This window comes from Mytilus edulis, chromosome 4 (assembly GCF_963676685.1).
Source record: "Mytilus edulis chromosome 4, xbMytEdul2.2, whole genome shotgun sequence".
Classification (NCBI taxonomy): domain Eukaryota; kingdom Metazoa; phylum Mollusca; class Bivalvia; order Mytilida; family Mytilidae; genus Mytilus; species Mytilus edulis.
Genome location: NC_092347.1, coordinates 36,498,364 through 36,510,661, shown reverse-complemented (window position 1 = coordinate 36,510,661; position 12,298 = coordinate 36,498,364). Strand labels below are relative to the sequence as shown.

General features: G+C 33.5%; 1 protein-coding gene across 1 annotated transcript; it reads right to left on the bottom strand.

Annotated features, from left to right (window-relative positions):
• Positions 1–6,733: 6,733 nt before the first annotated feature.
• On the bottom strand, positions 6,734–10,709 carry LOC139519590 (uncharacterized). The gene is made up of 3 exons (XM_071311762.1): positions 10,655–10,709; positions 9,044–9,778; positions 6,734–7,792 (listed from the first exon to the last, which is right to left on the bottom strand). The coding sequence occupies exons 2-3, from the start codon at positions 9,773–9,775 to the stop codon at positions 6,860–6,862; spliced, it is 1,665 nt and encodes a 554-aa protein (XP_071167863.1). The 5' UTR covers positions 9,776–9,778; positions 10,655–10,709; the 3' UTR covers positions 6,734–6,859.
• Positions 10,710–12,298: the final 1,589 nt, after the last annotated feature.

Genomic DNA, 12,298 nt, shown 5'->3' with positions numbered 1-12,298 from the left:
GTCCATTGTGGGGCTCGGGCCTCGACAGATCTATATGGAATTAAATAAGTCCCTACAAAGTTATTCTAAATGATACCTTTGGAAAAGACAATAGTTATTTTATAGTAGGTGAAATTTCATGAGTCCGAAGCGCTTTTGTGGATTTTCTTTCACCAGGAACGCTCAAAGCTGAATTTGTGAAAGCCAATGAAGTATAAGAACCGAAACAGTTGGGCTATATGATCGACAGGAACCTAAACAAGATTGAATCCGTCTAAGGACAGCTTTGCCTGAGTAGGTTTAAACATTGGTTCTTCATAATTTCAAAATCTATAAACGGACAATTTTAGAAAGGTTTGTTATAAACCATATCAGTATCGATGTAGCACATCCGAAGCCAGAGGTCTTCTTTTTGGGTGGGGGTGGGGCGGATGTCGAGTAGATCATGCAAATCCCCACTTGAAATCAAATAAGCACTGTTAAAGTATATGTTCTGTTTGATTTGAAACTGTTAAAGTTGCTTCGCAAGTCCTACCCCCTTGGAAATTCCTGGTTATGGCAACAGGCCTGTGTAGTGACGAATGAGTTGATGATACCATTTATAATTAATGATTATATTATTAGGGTCTCCATTTTGAGTAATCGTTTGCTAGCGTTCCTCATAATTTACCTTTTGAATTTGAATTTAGTTGAAAACAACTTGTTTTATGGCTGCGATAAAAGAGATGGATATATCTAACCATTTATATAAAATCATTAAATAATGTGGTTCGCTGTCGTCAAAAACCTATTTAATTATGTTATTCGGTGTCGTCATGACTAAAAAGACGATATACGTTTTCGTTTCTGTATTGAATTTAGTAAAATCAACTGTATAGCTGTGAAAGTTAACCAACCCCTTCCTCGTAGTGAGAATTCATTAGTTTGTTGCTGTTCAACATTATATTTCTAATCTGGATAATATGTGAAGTTAATCAATGTTATCGAATCATTTTGATGAGCATCAAATAAAATGTATGATACGTCTGCGAGAAATTATGGTAAAATTACAATCTTTAAATTGAGTAACCATCATGAAATTAGTAATATATGGATAAGTACGACGAAATTAAGGTCGATAACAATTGTCTCTTCGGGCTGGGACGAGTCGTTGGCTTTTTCAGCAAGACGTTTCATAGGCAGATCCAGGGGGGCTGGGGGTCCCGGGCCCCCCTTTCGTGGGAAAATTTGGTTGCTTATATAGGGAATTACTGAAGCATGACTGGAATGCCCCTCCCCCCTTTAGGTCAGTCAGCGCCCCCCCCCCCCCCCCCTTTATGAAAAGTTCTGGATCCGCCACTGCGTTTTCAAGAAATTAAGAAAAGTTATTGCATCAACTAGAAAATATTTGTTTGCTATTTTCAGTGTACAACGACCAATATAACTCAATATCATACATGTACAACAAGTTCATTTACAACAATTCAACACTCTTTTCCTATTAGAGAGAGTGTTCATTGATATGAGAAGACATGTACATGCAGGTCGGCATAAACAAATTTGCTTATGTTGTGTCGTGACTCGATAAGTGTAAAGATCAATTGGTTTTGTATGTACCCATACAAATACGTATACATTCTAACAAGTAGTCCCATTTGTTACGGGAACTTTTCGAATTTATAAAAAATGACAAGACGAGAACGACAGCCAAGATTCCCTGGTATGATCGATTATGTAAGATTGGATTCGGGACACCAAAAGGAACATGCCGTTTCTGGTGTTTAACATATCAATTGGGAGAACGAAAGTAAATTATTAGCCCCATGTTTATTGTTGTATGGTCGAGACGAGAACTTTTAAAATATGCTTGAATTCAGATATTATATGGAATGACCTTTAAGTCTAATTTTTGACAATACTTATCAACCTACATCATATCCTGATTCATCAGGAATGAAGAAAATTATTAACTATTAAAAACACCAAAAACTGTTCTATCCCATATGGCTATTTGTATTATTCCATAGACCAAATGACAGTTTTCCTACAATTCAATTAGTGTTCTCAAACCAAGCTAACGTTGGAGACAATCACCAAATCTAGATTTTCAGTCTGTTTAACTGACAAACTGACTGAATGATAATTTTACCTATGTTGTTTTTGCATTTAATTTAATCATTTGCTGAATAAATAGAGGTCAGTGCTGTCTACAAAATATGGTTTTGAAAGCTATATAATAAAGACAATCTGATTTCTGAAGAGACCAGAATGCAAGAAGCTCTCAAGAGAAACAATCCAATCTATAGTTGCAAGGAACACGAAAATGAGATGATGTGTTTTGATCATGTTGGACGAGCATGAAAAGTAGGGATTATACGAAGTCAGAAACAAGTTGCACGAGAGAAAGAACATAGGGCCGGGAAATCAACTATGCACATTAAATTTGCTCATTGAAAGGTAGTTCAGAAAAAAAAGATATTATCATGAGAATAAGTTGAATGATATAACGACAGATCAGATCTCCGCCATATCGACCAGATTTGAAGAAAGATACAATGGAAGATCTGATTTATAGATATTAAAGATACTACAGACACAGATAGATCTGTTTCATGTTTAGACCTTTTTCCCGAAATGACTACTGATGATAGGTTGAATACCAAATTTATGACAAACGCGATGATTTTAATTTTCCTATAGTCAACTTTCCATTTCTGTGTAGCAGCACCCCAGCGGCACCAGTATATGGAGTATATATGTCTCAATTGATACGTTACTCTAGAGCTAGCTCAAAGTACGTTGATTTTGTTGAACGAGGAATACTGCTTTCTCAAAAGTTGCTAAGACAGGGCTATGGATCAATCAAATTAAGGTCATCACTCAAGAAATTTTACGGTCGCCATCATGAGCTGATTGGCCATTATAATAAAAGTGTGTCAGAAATCATATCTGATATTCTTCCTCAGTCATAATAACCTTCCATCATTACCGAACTGAACAAAGAAATAACAAGACTGGTGCCGTATACGGTGCAGGAAATGCTTACCCTTCCGGAGCACCTGATTTCACTCACGGTTTTTAGTGGAGTTCGTGTTGTTTCTTATTTATTATTTATAACTGTTTATGTAAATGTCCTTTGGTTTTGAGAGTCATTGTTTACTCCTTGGTTTTCATTGTTATTGTCCTATCATACCTCAGCAATAAACGTATGTAAGAAAATGCTCAGAAAGAAACATGGCTTATAATTTTGTCCACCATACGCGCTTTTTATCTACACAAGACACATCTTTGGCGCTGGAATAAAACAGTTGGAAGATCAAATCAAATGAGAAGTTATAAAGCATTAAAAACTAAAATTTCTAAAAATATTGTGCGAAATATGGCTTTGACAAACTGTAGATAAACATTATTGTTTCGAACAAAAAGAGAAAGAAATCACGTATTACATAAAACAGAAAAGGATAAAAGTAAATATAAAGGCAACAGTAGTATACCGCTGTTCGAAATTCACAATTCGATTGAGAAAAAACCAAATCCGGGTTACAAACTAAAACTGAGGGAAACGCATCAAATATAAGAGAACAACGACACAACAGAAACACAACACAGAAACGAACTATACTATAACAATGGTTATTTTCCGGACTTGGTACAGGACATTTTAAGGAAAAAATGGTGATTTGAACCTTGTTTTGTGGCATATAAAAGAGAAGCTAGACAAGAATTTCTTTTCCTGTGTCCGCGAAAAAAGCAAAGACACAGCGATAGATGAATCATTCATACTCTTCTTCATCGTCTGACATCATTCTCTACCAGGTTATCATTTTCTTTTTCCAGTTCAGTTTCTAATAAGTGATAATTAAAGTTGACGAATCACAGGTTCGATTAAGAAATGAGGCAAAATCTGAACGGATAACTTGAAACAAAGAGCGGATAAGAACCGTTGAACAATATGGACAAAAAATGCAGAAACATATATGAATCGCTAGCAGTTACTAAGTACTAGTAACTTGCCCTGGAAAGTATATCAATCAACAAAATTGAAGGTTTGAAGCATTGCGACCAGTAAAAACCACCCAGGCCCGACCGTCCTGAGTATTCGCCTTGATGGTTAAGCTGCACAGTCCATTTTGTCATTACTAATGCTTTTTTTGTCGATAAAAATCCTGCTTATTTTAAGATTATACTTAACTACTGAAAGAACAATTCTACGTAGGATAAGATAGCATGTACTACTGGAGGTGGTCGTTCTATTTTGACTTTCTTACTAAAACTGAAAACAGACCACAGATGTTCATCCACGGGTGTAGACCCTTGAGTTGAAGTAGGATACATCATGTTTTTTTCTTACGTTATATTTTTCCATGTTTAGATTTTATTTGGTATACTTAAAATCCCTTTAAAGAATTTAATGACTAAAAAACAACTTCCAAGGGCTACATTTAAAGTGAAACCGGAAGCGGTGATACGTACTTGTTTTGTGTGAATTTTCTATTATGATTGTTACGTGTTGAAAATCAAATTTTAAAATATTCGATTGGTTGTATTTATGTTAAATAAAAGCTTTCTGATAGCATTTCAAAGCTGTGGACGATAATTTTGTTTTTGAAAAATAATCGAATTCAGAGTTGTAAAATTTAAGTGAAAAAACTGCTTCATATTACATGCATATCATATTATATAGCACTTCTTAAACAACATACACATTTTATATTCATGGTTTCAGAGTGTTAGCCTTGCCAGGTGTGTAAGATGTAGGTATCTTGGAAAATTATAAATCTTTTAATTGGTTAAAAGGTGGAGATTAGAATTCGTTTGAAATGTACTGATATACAAATGTATACCTTTTGCATTTGAATGCGTTAATTGCATTCATTCTAATAGAATGATTAGGAAACTATTAGAAGCTGTTAGTCAGATGTAATTTGCTATTTTGTTTAAACATCATACAATGAACAATGATCTTAATAACCTTAACATCCTCTGGTACCGTCTAAGATAAGGTCATCTCTTCATTTTCAAATTCTTGTTTTGTTCACACATTTTTTGTATCAAAGGACACAATATATGAAGCCCGACTTTGCCTACACAGTATCATTCATGATAACAAATTTAGGCCTGATTTTTAATGAGTTCACATGAAAATAAACACCTGCGTTGCCTCACCTTAAGTTCAAATATGGGTATAATCGTAACCAAAAATAGTTTTAGAAATCGACAATAATAGCCTTGTTTAATTGTGACGTATTTATGAATATTATTAAACCTGTTTTAAATTACAATGATTTCGTCGACAATCTCCATAAATCCTTCGCAAAAAGGCAAAAATAAAAATTTATTGACAAATATGTTAGATAAATGACCAATTTACGTATTAAATTGTCCCAATGATTTGTGCGAAGTGATATATTCCATCCGCCGCTTTCTCTTTTTGTACTGTCAATACACTCGGTTAACAGCTGCAATATTTCATCCAATTTTGATTAATGTTGTTTTAATTGCAGTGACGTTCGCTGACGTTAGTGCTCTTTGGAAAACATTTTCAGAAAAACATTTTCAGCGTCAGAAAAAATAAAATGATTATTTCTGAATAAAGAAAGATAACTCGGAATTTTGCCAGATTAAGAAAGCCGGTGTATATCATTATTCGTTATACATTTTTTTTCATATTTACCGCCTCTTTTTCAATAAGTCAATTTGAAGTATAAATAGAATATGCGACAGATCTATGACAGCCATTTTCCATCGGATAACCTAGGATAATACAGAATGAGGGCATTGCTTACATTCTTGTTCTTAGATTTCAGATAAATATTTGTTTCTAAATTTCATGGGAACGTTTTACTTTACGTCTTGCTTAACTTACTGAATATCATTTTGACATTGTCTTCGTTGCACGTGGATATATACTTTGAGCAGCCAATCACCAGCACACGATTGGGTAATTGATTGTTGTTTGCTTTACGTCAAGTGTCAAGCATGTTCAGGACGGGAACATTACGACAATAAATACAATAGGTAGGTCTTACGTACAATATGGGTTGACCAGACTGTTAGGGGGAACACATGTAATGCCGCTAGAAAAAAAAAAGGATTTACTGAATAGGTACGAACATTTACTAGCCTTGATATAGGCCACCTACGGACCACTCAATGTTGTTGCAATGGTTCTTAACACGCAAAGAGTGTAGTCTTTTCTCTCTATTTAAAAAAGGTAAAAAGGCTAAGTAAATAAAGGAAAAGGAAATTCACAACTCTAATAGATAGTACTTAAAACATTCTGGCGCTCGTAAGGCAGCGGAACCCTCGAACAATAGACTAGCAAGACAAGTACTTCGTTATTTGTACCACTTAAATGATACAGTTTAAAACTTTCCACTAAGACTAAATTACGAATTAGGTTAAAAATCCCTCGAGTTGTCCTATAAGAAGTAGTATCCTCATGCTTTCGACTGTTTTGATCTCCAGCATACCTAGTAAATTTGCTTCCCAGAAACACGCAAATGGTTATGATACTTTTACATAGCTACTCCATTGGGACGACACAGCTACGTGATGAATATCAGTCCTCGATATTGCCATACACCTGCCTAGTACATGTAGCTAGTGCTTAGGTACTGGAATGATTCTCGAATTAAAAATCCTACTGTTACGAATCAATTTGCAATCAGGAAGTGTACTTTAACTAACTACTTTAGACATAATTGACCTTGGTGTTATTGGTGGATGCTATACTTCGTTCATTTTTTAAATCATTATTATATGCTCACACAAGTTTAACTTAAATAATTATCTTTATGACAATATAAGTAGAATATTAAACTACTCTTTATAGTTCTCGTACATTGGAATTGAATCAAATTGAGTATATTTAACAAAATATCAGATCAAACTTAAACTGTTATTGTAATTGGTATATGTCAACAGATCTCCATTCATTGTTAATAACCAAGAGTTCTTTCGATTTGTCTTGAAATGCAATACGTTGCGGATGAATAATACCATCTTTATATGAAAGAATAATTTCATGTTTTTTTCCTTGGCCGGAAATTTTATGAATATTGTGAGACAGATGTCCAGCTACGTAGACATTTCCGGCGTCGTCAGTGGTCATCCCAGAGGGATCTTTTAGTCTTTCGTGTCGGTAAATACATTTATGGGAACCATTGGGGTAAAAACAGTGCACCTCGTTTTTTGCGTTGTTTGTATAATAAACACGACCAAATCTGTCTATTGTGATATACCCGTAAGAGCGTACTTTAAGTTCTCGTAATAATTTTCCTGTTACGTCCAAAACTGAAATGGTACCTGAAGGTGATCGAATGGCTATTTGATTATTTGCAGACGATATCACATCATTTCTTATATAATCCGAAATACATTCGCCAAGACTTAAAGTACTGGTTTTGAAAGTTCTAATGCTTGAACCTGTACCTATTATTACATGTTGCTTATCAAAGAAACTAAGATCGGACAGTTTAAAATGTAGCGGTATTTTCTTCTTTTTGTCCCCATCTTTGTTACAAACGTAAACACACGTGTCGTTAAAACTTGCCAGAAGGAGTCTATTGTCTGCTAAAAAGCACGCGCTTCTAATTTTTGTTCCTTTGTCGAGTTTAGCTGTTACAAAATTGAATATTCTGTTCTCTGGTATTTTGATTAGTTGTTCGCTAAGAGTCGTTGCTATATTATTGCGTTTGAAGTGAAGATAATCCTTGCCTTTCGCAGGGTTCGACTCTGTAACAGAAATTTCTCCGAAAGAGGGAACATCGGCAATAAGATGTCGCCACGCTTCCTCACCAATGAATTCTATGTTCAGCTTACTGTATTCATCCTAAAATAAATGTTAAAATCTCATAGAATTATATAACTATTCATTTTTTTACAAAGAATAGTTTAAACAAATGTACTTTAAGGACAAAAGTTTTTGTTAAATTGGCATCCAAATTACTACCTTGTACTTGTTAAAATCTTTTAGTATTGAACACGCAGTTAATATTGTATCCCATAGTTCCTTGGATACATGCATTGTCTCCCAAATTACTACCTTGTCCTTGTTAAAATCTTTTAGTATTGAACACGCAGTTAATATTGTATCCCATAGTTCCTTGAATACATGCATTGTCTCTGTTGACTCTTCTTGTGTTTTAAAAGTATTGCATTGTTATAAAAGTATAGAAAAAAATGTGTGCATTTGAGATAACAAGGAAGTATATAAAAATATAAGCTGAAAATGACACAGAACACAGTGGTAGAAAGAAAAACAAAGCAAAGCAAACAACAGAAATCAAACAGTATAGAGAATTTCTTGATGCGGAAGGATCCTTTTCGGGACGCCATGATTATTAAGTCTGTATTATTTGCGGAATTCGTGAAAGGGCAGTTTTTTCGCGGGAATTCGAGATTCCCACTGATCGGGACTCTTGGATAAATTAATGATTCATTTCTCTGGCTGCTCGATTTATTTTTCGAGAATGCTAGATGACATCCAGGCACTATTACAGCCTATCTCTACATATATAAAAATAAAACACATCATTCAGCAAGCTAAACCCCATTTCAAATTACTAAGGAGATAAGTAATAATCATTTACGCAGTATTGCACTTTAAAAAAAAAGTGTGTTATAAAAAAAAAGTATGTTATGTGATATTTAGCCATTGTTTAAGACCTAGGCCTTCAAACAACATCTCACAAAATGAAATATCAGTTTAAGGAGCCATGGAGAAACGCTACAATGCATGCTGGTTTCCAAACGAATGGGCAAATGAATTGTAAAATAAGAACTAGTTTAATAATTGATGGCTATAATATATGGGCCAATCTTATTAAAATACAGGAGTCGGTTTCACAAAAAAAACTTACGACTAAGATTGATCTTAAGTCATGAACAAATCAGTATACTTACGACCGATCTTAGTTATAATGTTTTATGTGAAACACTCCAGACCCTTTATCCACGCTTTGTATGCTTCAGTACTGCACAGCATGTACACAGCCCACTCAATGGCGCATTGAAGAATTATGTTAATATGAGAATTTTTTGTTAGCAACATACCGACATGGACAATCTATGTTTATACTACCTGCAATGTGTTTAAGTATGCCTCTTGTTTATTTTGAAGAGGTTGGATAGTTTTTACAACAGTAAATATGTGAACATCTGAAGCGTTTTCCTTGAGTGTTGCTATATCTTTATGCCATACATCCATTTTGTTAAGTCTTTCTTGGATCTGCTCTATTCCTTCTTCCAAAGTTCGATGGCATAAATCGTGTGCTCTTGTTAAGGCATTATAAAGTTGATTTTCAATCTTATCGAAATGATCGCTGATACTCTTTCGAATGTATCCAATTTCTTTTTGTATTTTGTCCTTTTGGTCATTTAAGACTGAAACATTTTCGTTTTTCTTTTTCACGAATTCTGTCAATTTCAGTTTTGTTTCCTGTAATCTCATCTCTAGAGCTTGTAAGAATTTACTTCTTTTGACATTTTCTGCCTCATTATCCAGTGTTATCAGTTGATCGCATTGTTTGTGGTTTTGTGGTATACAGGACACACAGCACATCATATCATGTGACGGACAAAAGAAAGCAAGCGATTGGTCAGGATGAATTTTACATTTATACGAAAGATTTAAGACAGCTGGACTGAGATCAGACACATTACCAATCGTTATAATCTTATGCTTTGTTGATACCTTCGATTTCATATGATATCTGTAACAATCACCACAAAGAGGTTCCGAGCAGTCGCTACACCAATGAGTCGGCTTTTCTACATCACCACCACGAAGACAAGAAGCACAACGGGATGTCATTTTCTGAAATGAACAATTTGAATGCTATAAAACACAATGGAATTGCTATAATTTGTATTTATAAAACATTTTCGTTCAAGTCTTGCCCATTTTTAATTTTGAATCTTGCTCTCTGTGTGTGTGTTAAATACCTTGAATTACATATAGGTACAGGACATTTTCTTTAAGCCCTCCCCTTTTTCCAAAATCCGTTATTTTTTTCTTCTTCATTAATTTCAATTATTTCTGCGTTTTACTGTATTTTATGAACATAAATAAACTAGAAATAACTTGCTATTTACTATCAATTTCTAGTTTATTTTCCACAGCGATCACTGATATAGTTATAAAGAGAGTAAAAGGTGGAGAGGGCTTATAAAATTGTCCTGTCCCACAGTATGGAATAATACGGATGGAAGGCAAGTGTCGATCAAATTAAACTGCAGGGAATTTGCTGGTGACATTCATAAATGAGATTGCCTGGAGTGGAAGATTTCAACTAATCTTTTATCTTTTTCATTCTAATGTGTATTCCTACTTGTAATAATAGTAAATAAACTGTAAGCATGTTCTGGAACATGTGAAATCATTACAGATACACAAAGAAAAAAGAAAATATTTTTTTTTTAACTGGTGGATTGGTATTGGATAATTTTATATTACCACAAAACCTTTTTTTTTAATTGATTGAAATGCCCAATGTTTGTTTCTGGTTTCAATAGCTAATGACATTGTCGAGTACACTGGCAACTTTTAAAAGATTGATCAGTGATCGTCAAAAGCTCCTTAAAATGTGATTCAAATTATGATTAGATTTGTCAGCAAATGAAACAAAAAATGAGTCCTGAAGTTTATAAAAAATTTAAAAAGGAAATAACTGAAAAGAAATTGTGAATTTACCTTTACACAAATTGAATCCTTGTCTTCCCATAAAGTAAAACTTCATTTAAAAAACATTAAACAAAGAAACGTTCTAAAGCACACAAACAAAACAACGTTTCCTTATATTTGTAACAAGTTATAGGTAACCGTTATTAAATTTCATTTGATTATAAACAAAATAAATATGTTAAGTGAATATTCAGTGTTGTGTTGCGGATTTAACAATTCAACTTTTATATTAGTATAAATGGTGTCAATGAAATGTTAAGACAACGATTTTTTATATTCAATTGTATGGTGATTGGACCTGTAGAAAATTAAATAAATAAGCAAACACAGAACAGGCTATGATAATGTGTCTAAAATAAATGATAAACAACTTTCAGATAAAAAAAAATATCCTTAATTAAAAATCAATCAACAGATTAAATTTTATAGATGAGCACATATATATATATATGATATATACATGAAGCAATGTAGTTGGGGAACTTTACTAGCATCATGCATGTGTATTAATAAAATTAGTAACATGGTCATCCAATATAAAATTGTATCGCCATCGGTTACTTTATAAAACGTATTTCGAGCTCTTAATGAACTTTTAAATAACAATGCGCCCTCTAGCAGTAGGTTAATGTTGCCAATCGGAGATTAGTCACAGGTCGGCGGAATTTAGTAAACGACATTTTTTCCAGGGTGAGAAATGCATTCGGATTGCTCACGGAACCAGATATTAAAGTGTACAGCCAAAGAAGGCAAACAAATTATGTAAAATGCGCAATAGAAATGCAAAGTTACTATTTTAAGAGAAAGGTTACTAGCTTTATAGAGTATGGCATTTATTTTTTTATCACGTAGCTAGTGTCCCTTTGTAAAAGTTTTAGATGTTACATCCACGTGAACCTTATATAAGATCCATTTAAACGGGCACTAGCTGTCAAATTCATACTCACAAATTTGACTTAAATGCTCATATTTCATTTACTAGTATAACTATGTAAAACATTTATCAAAATTATAAAACGTCTCAAATAAACAATTTACCGGGCATGGGCTCGATAATATGTAGCTTCGTGTCGTGTGTATTTAAGTCTAGACGCCATCGTATTAACTATTGAGCTGACCTTCGAAGACCTCCGATGGTCATATAAGCGATATAAACAAATACATATATACATAAATAGATAGTGAACTCGTGCAATTAGATTTTTCTAGGTCTGTTCAATTTCATATTATAGATTAAAAAAATTTGTTAATCATCGTTTTTACCTGTATTAGAATGATGTTTGTGGATCGAATCAGTCAATCAAATGATTTAACTTTGTTTCACTGTCAATGTTGACATTCTTTTCTTTTAAATAACCCAACACGCACAATTCATGCGTTATCAATCTCTAGCTAAGGGGTGAAATTGAAGTTCACATGAATACGGATTCAATGAAGTCAAATCATTCACCCGCAAGTGAATAATTCATCATCAATGTACCTTAGATTATTTTGACAAAATTTAACCATACTTGCTGCTAAAAGCGAATTATTATTTCACTTTTTTACTTTTATAATGATTGAACAAAATATGATTTTTCATATTTCTCGTAGCTAGTGCCCCTTTAAAGTTCCATATGCACTGTCATTTTAATGAAGTAACAAAAACAAAAT

Coding starts and splice junctions, on each gene's coding strand:
- LOC139519590 (XM_071311762.1), bottom strand. CDS start 9,775: ATGACATCCCGTTGTGCTTCTTGTCTTCGTGGTGGTGATGTAGAAAAG. Junction 7,793..9,043: donor CATACTTAAACACATTGCAG/GTAGTATAAACA, acceptor CATTTATTTTAG/GATGAATACAGTAAGCTGAA.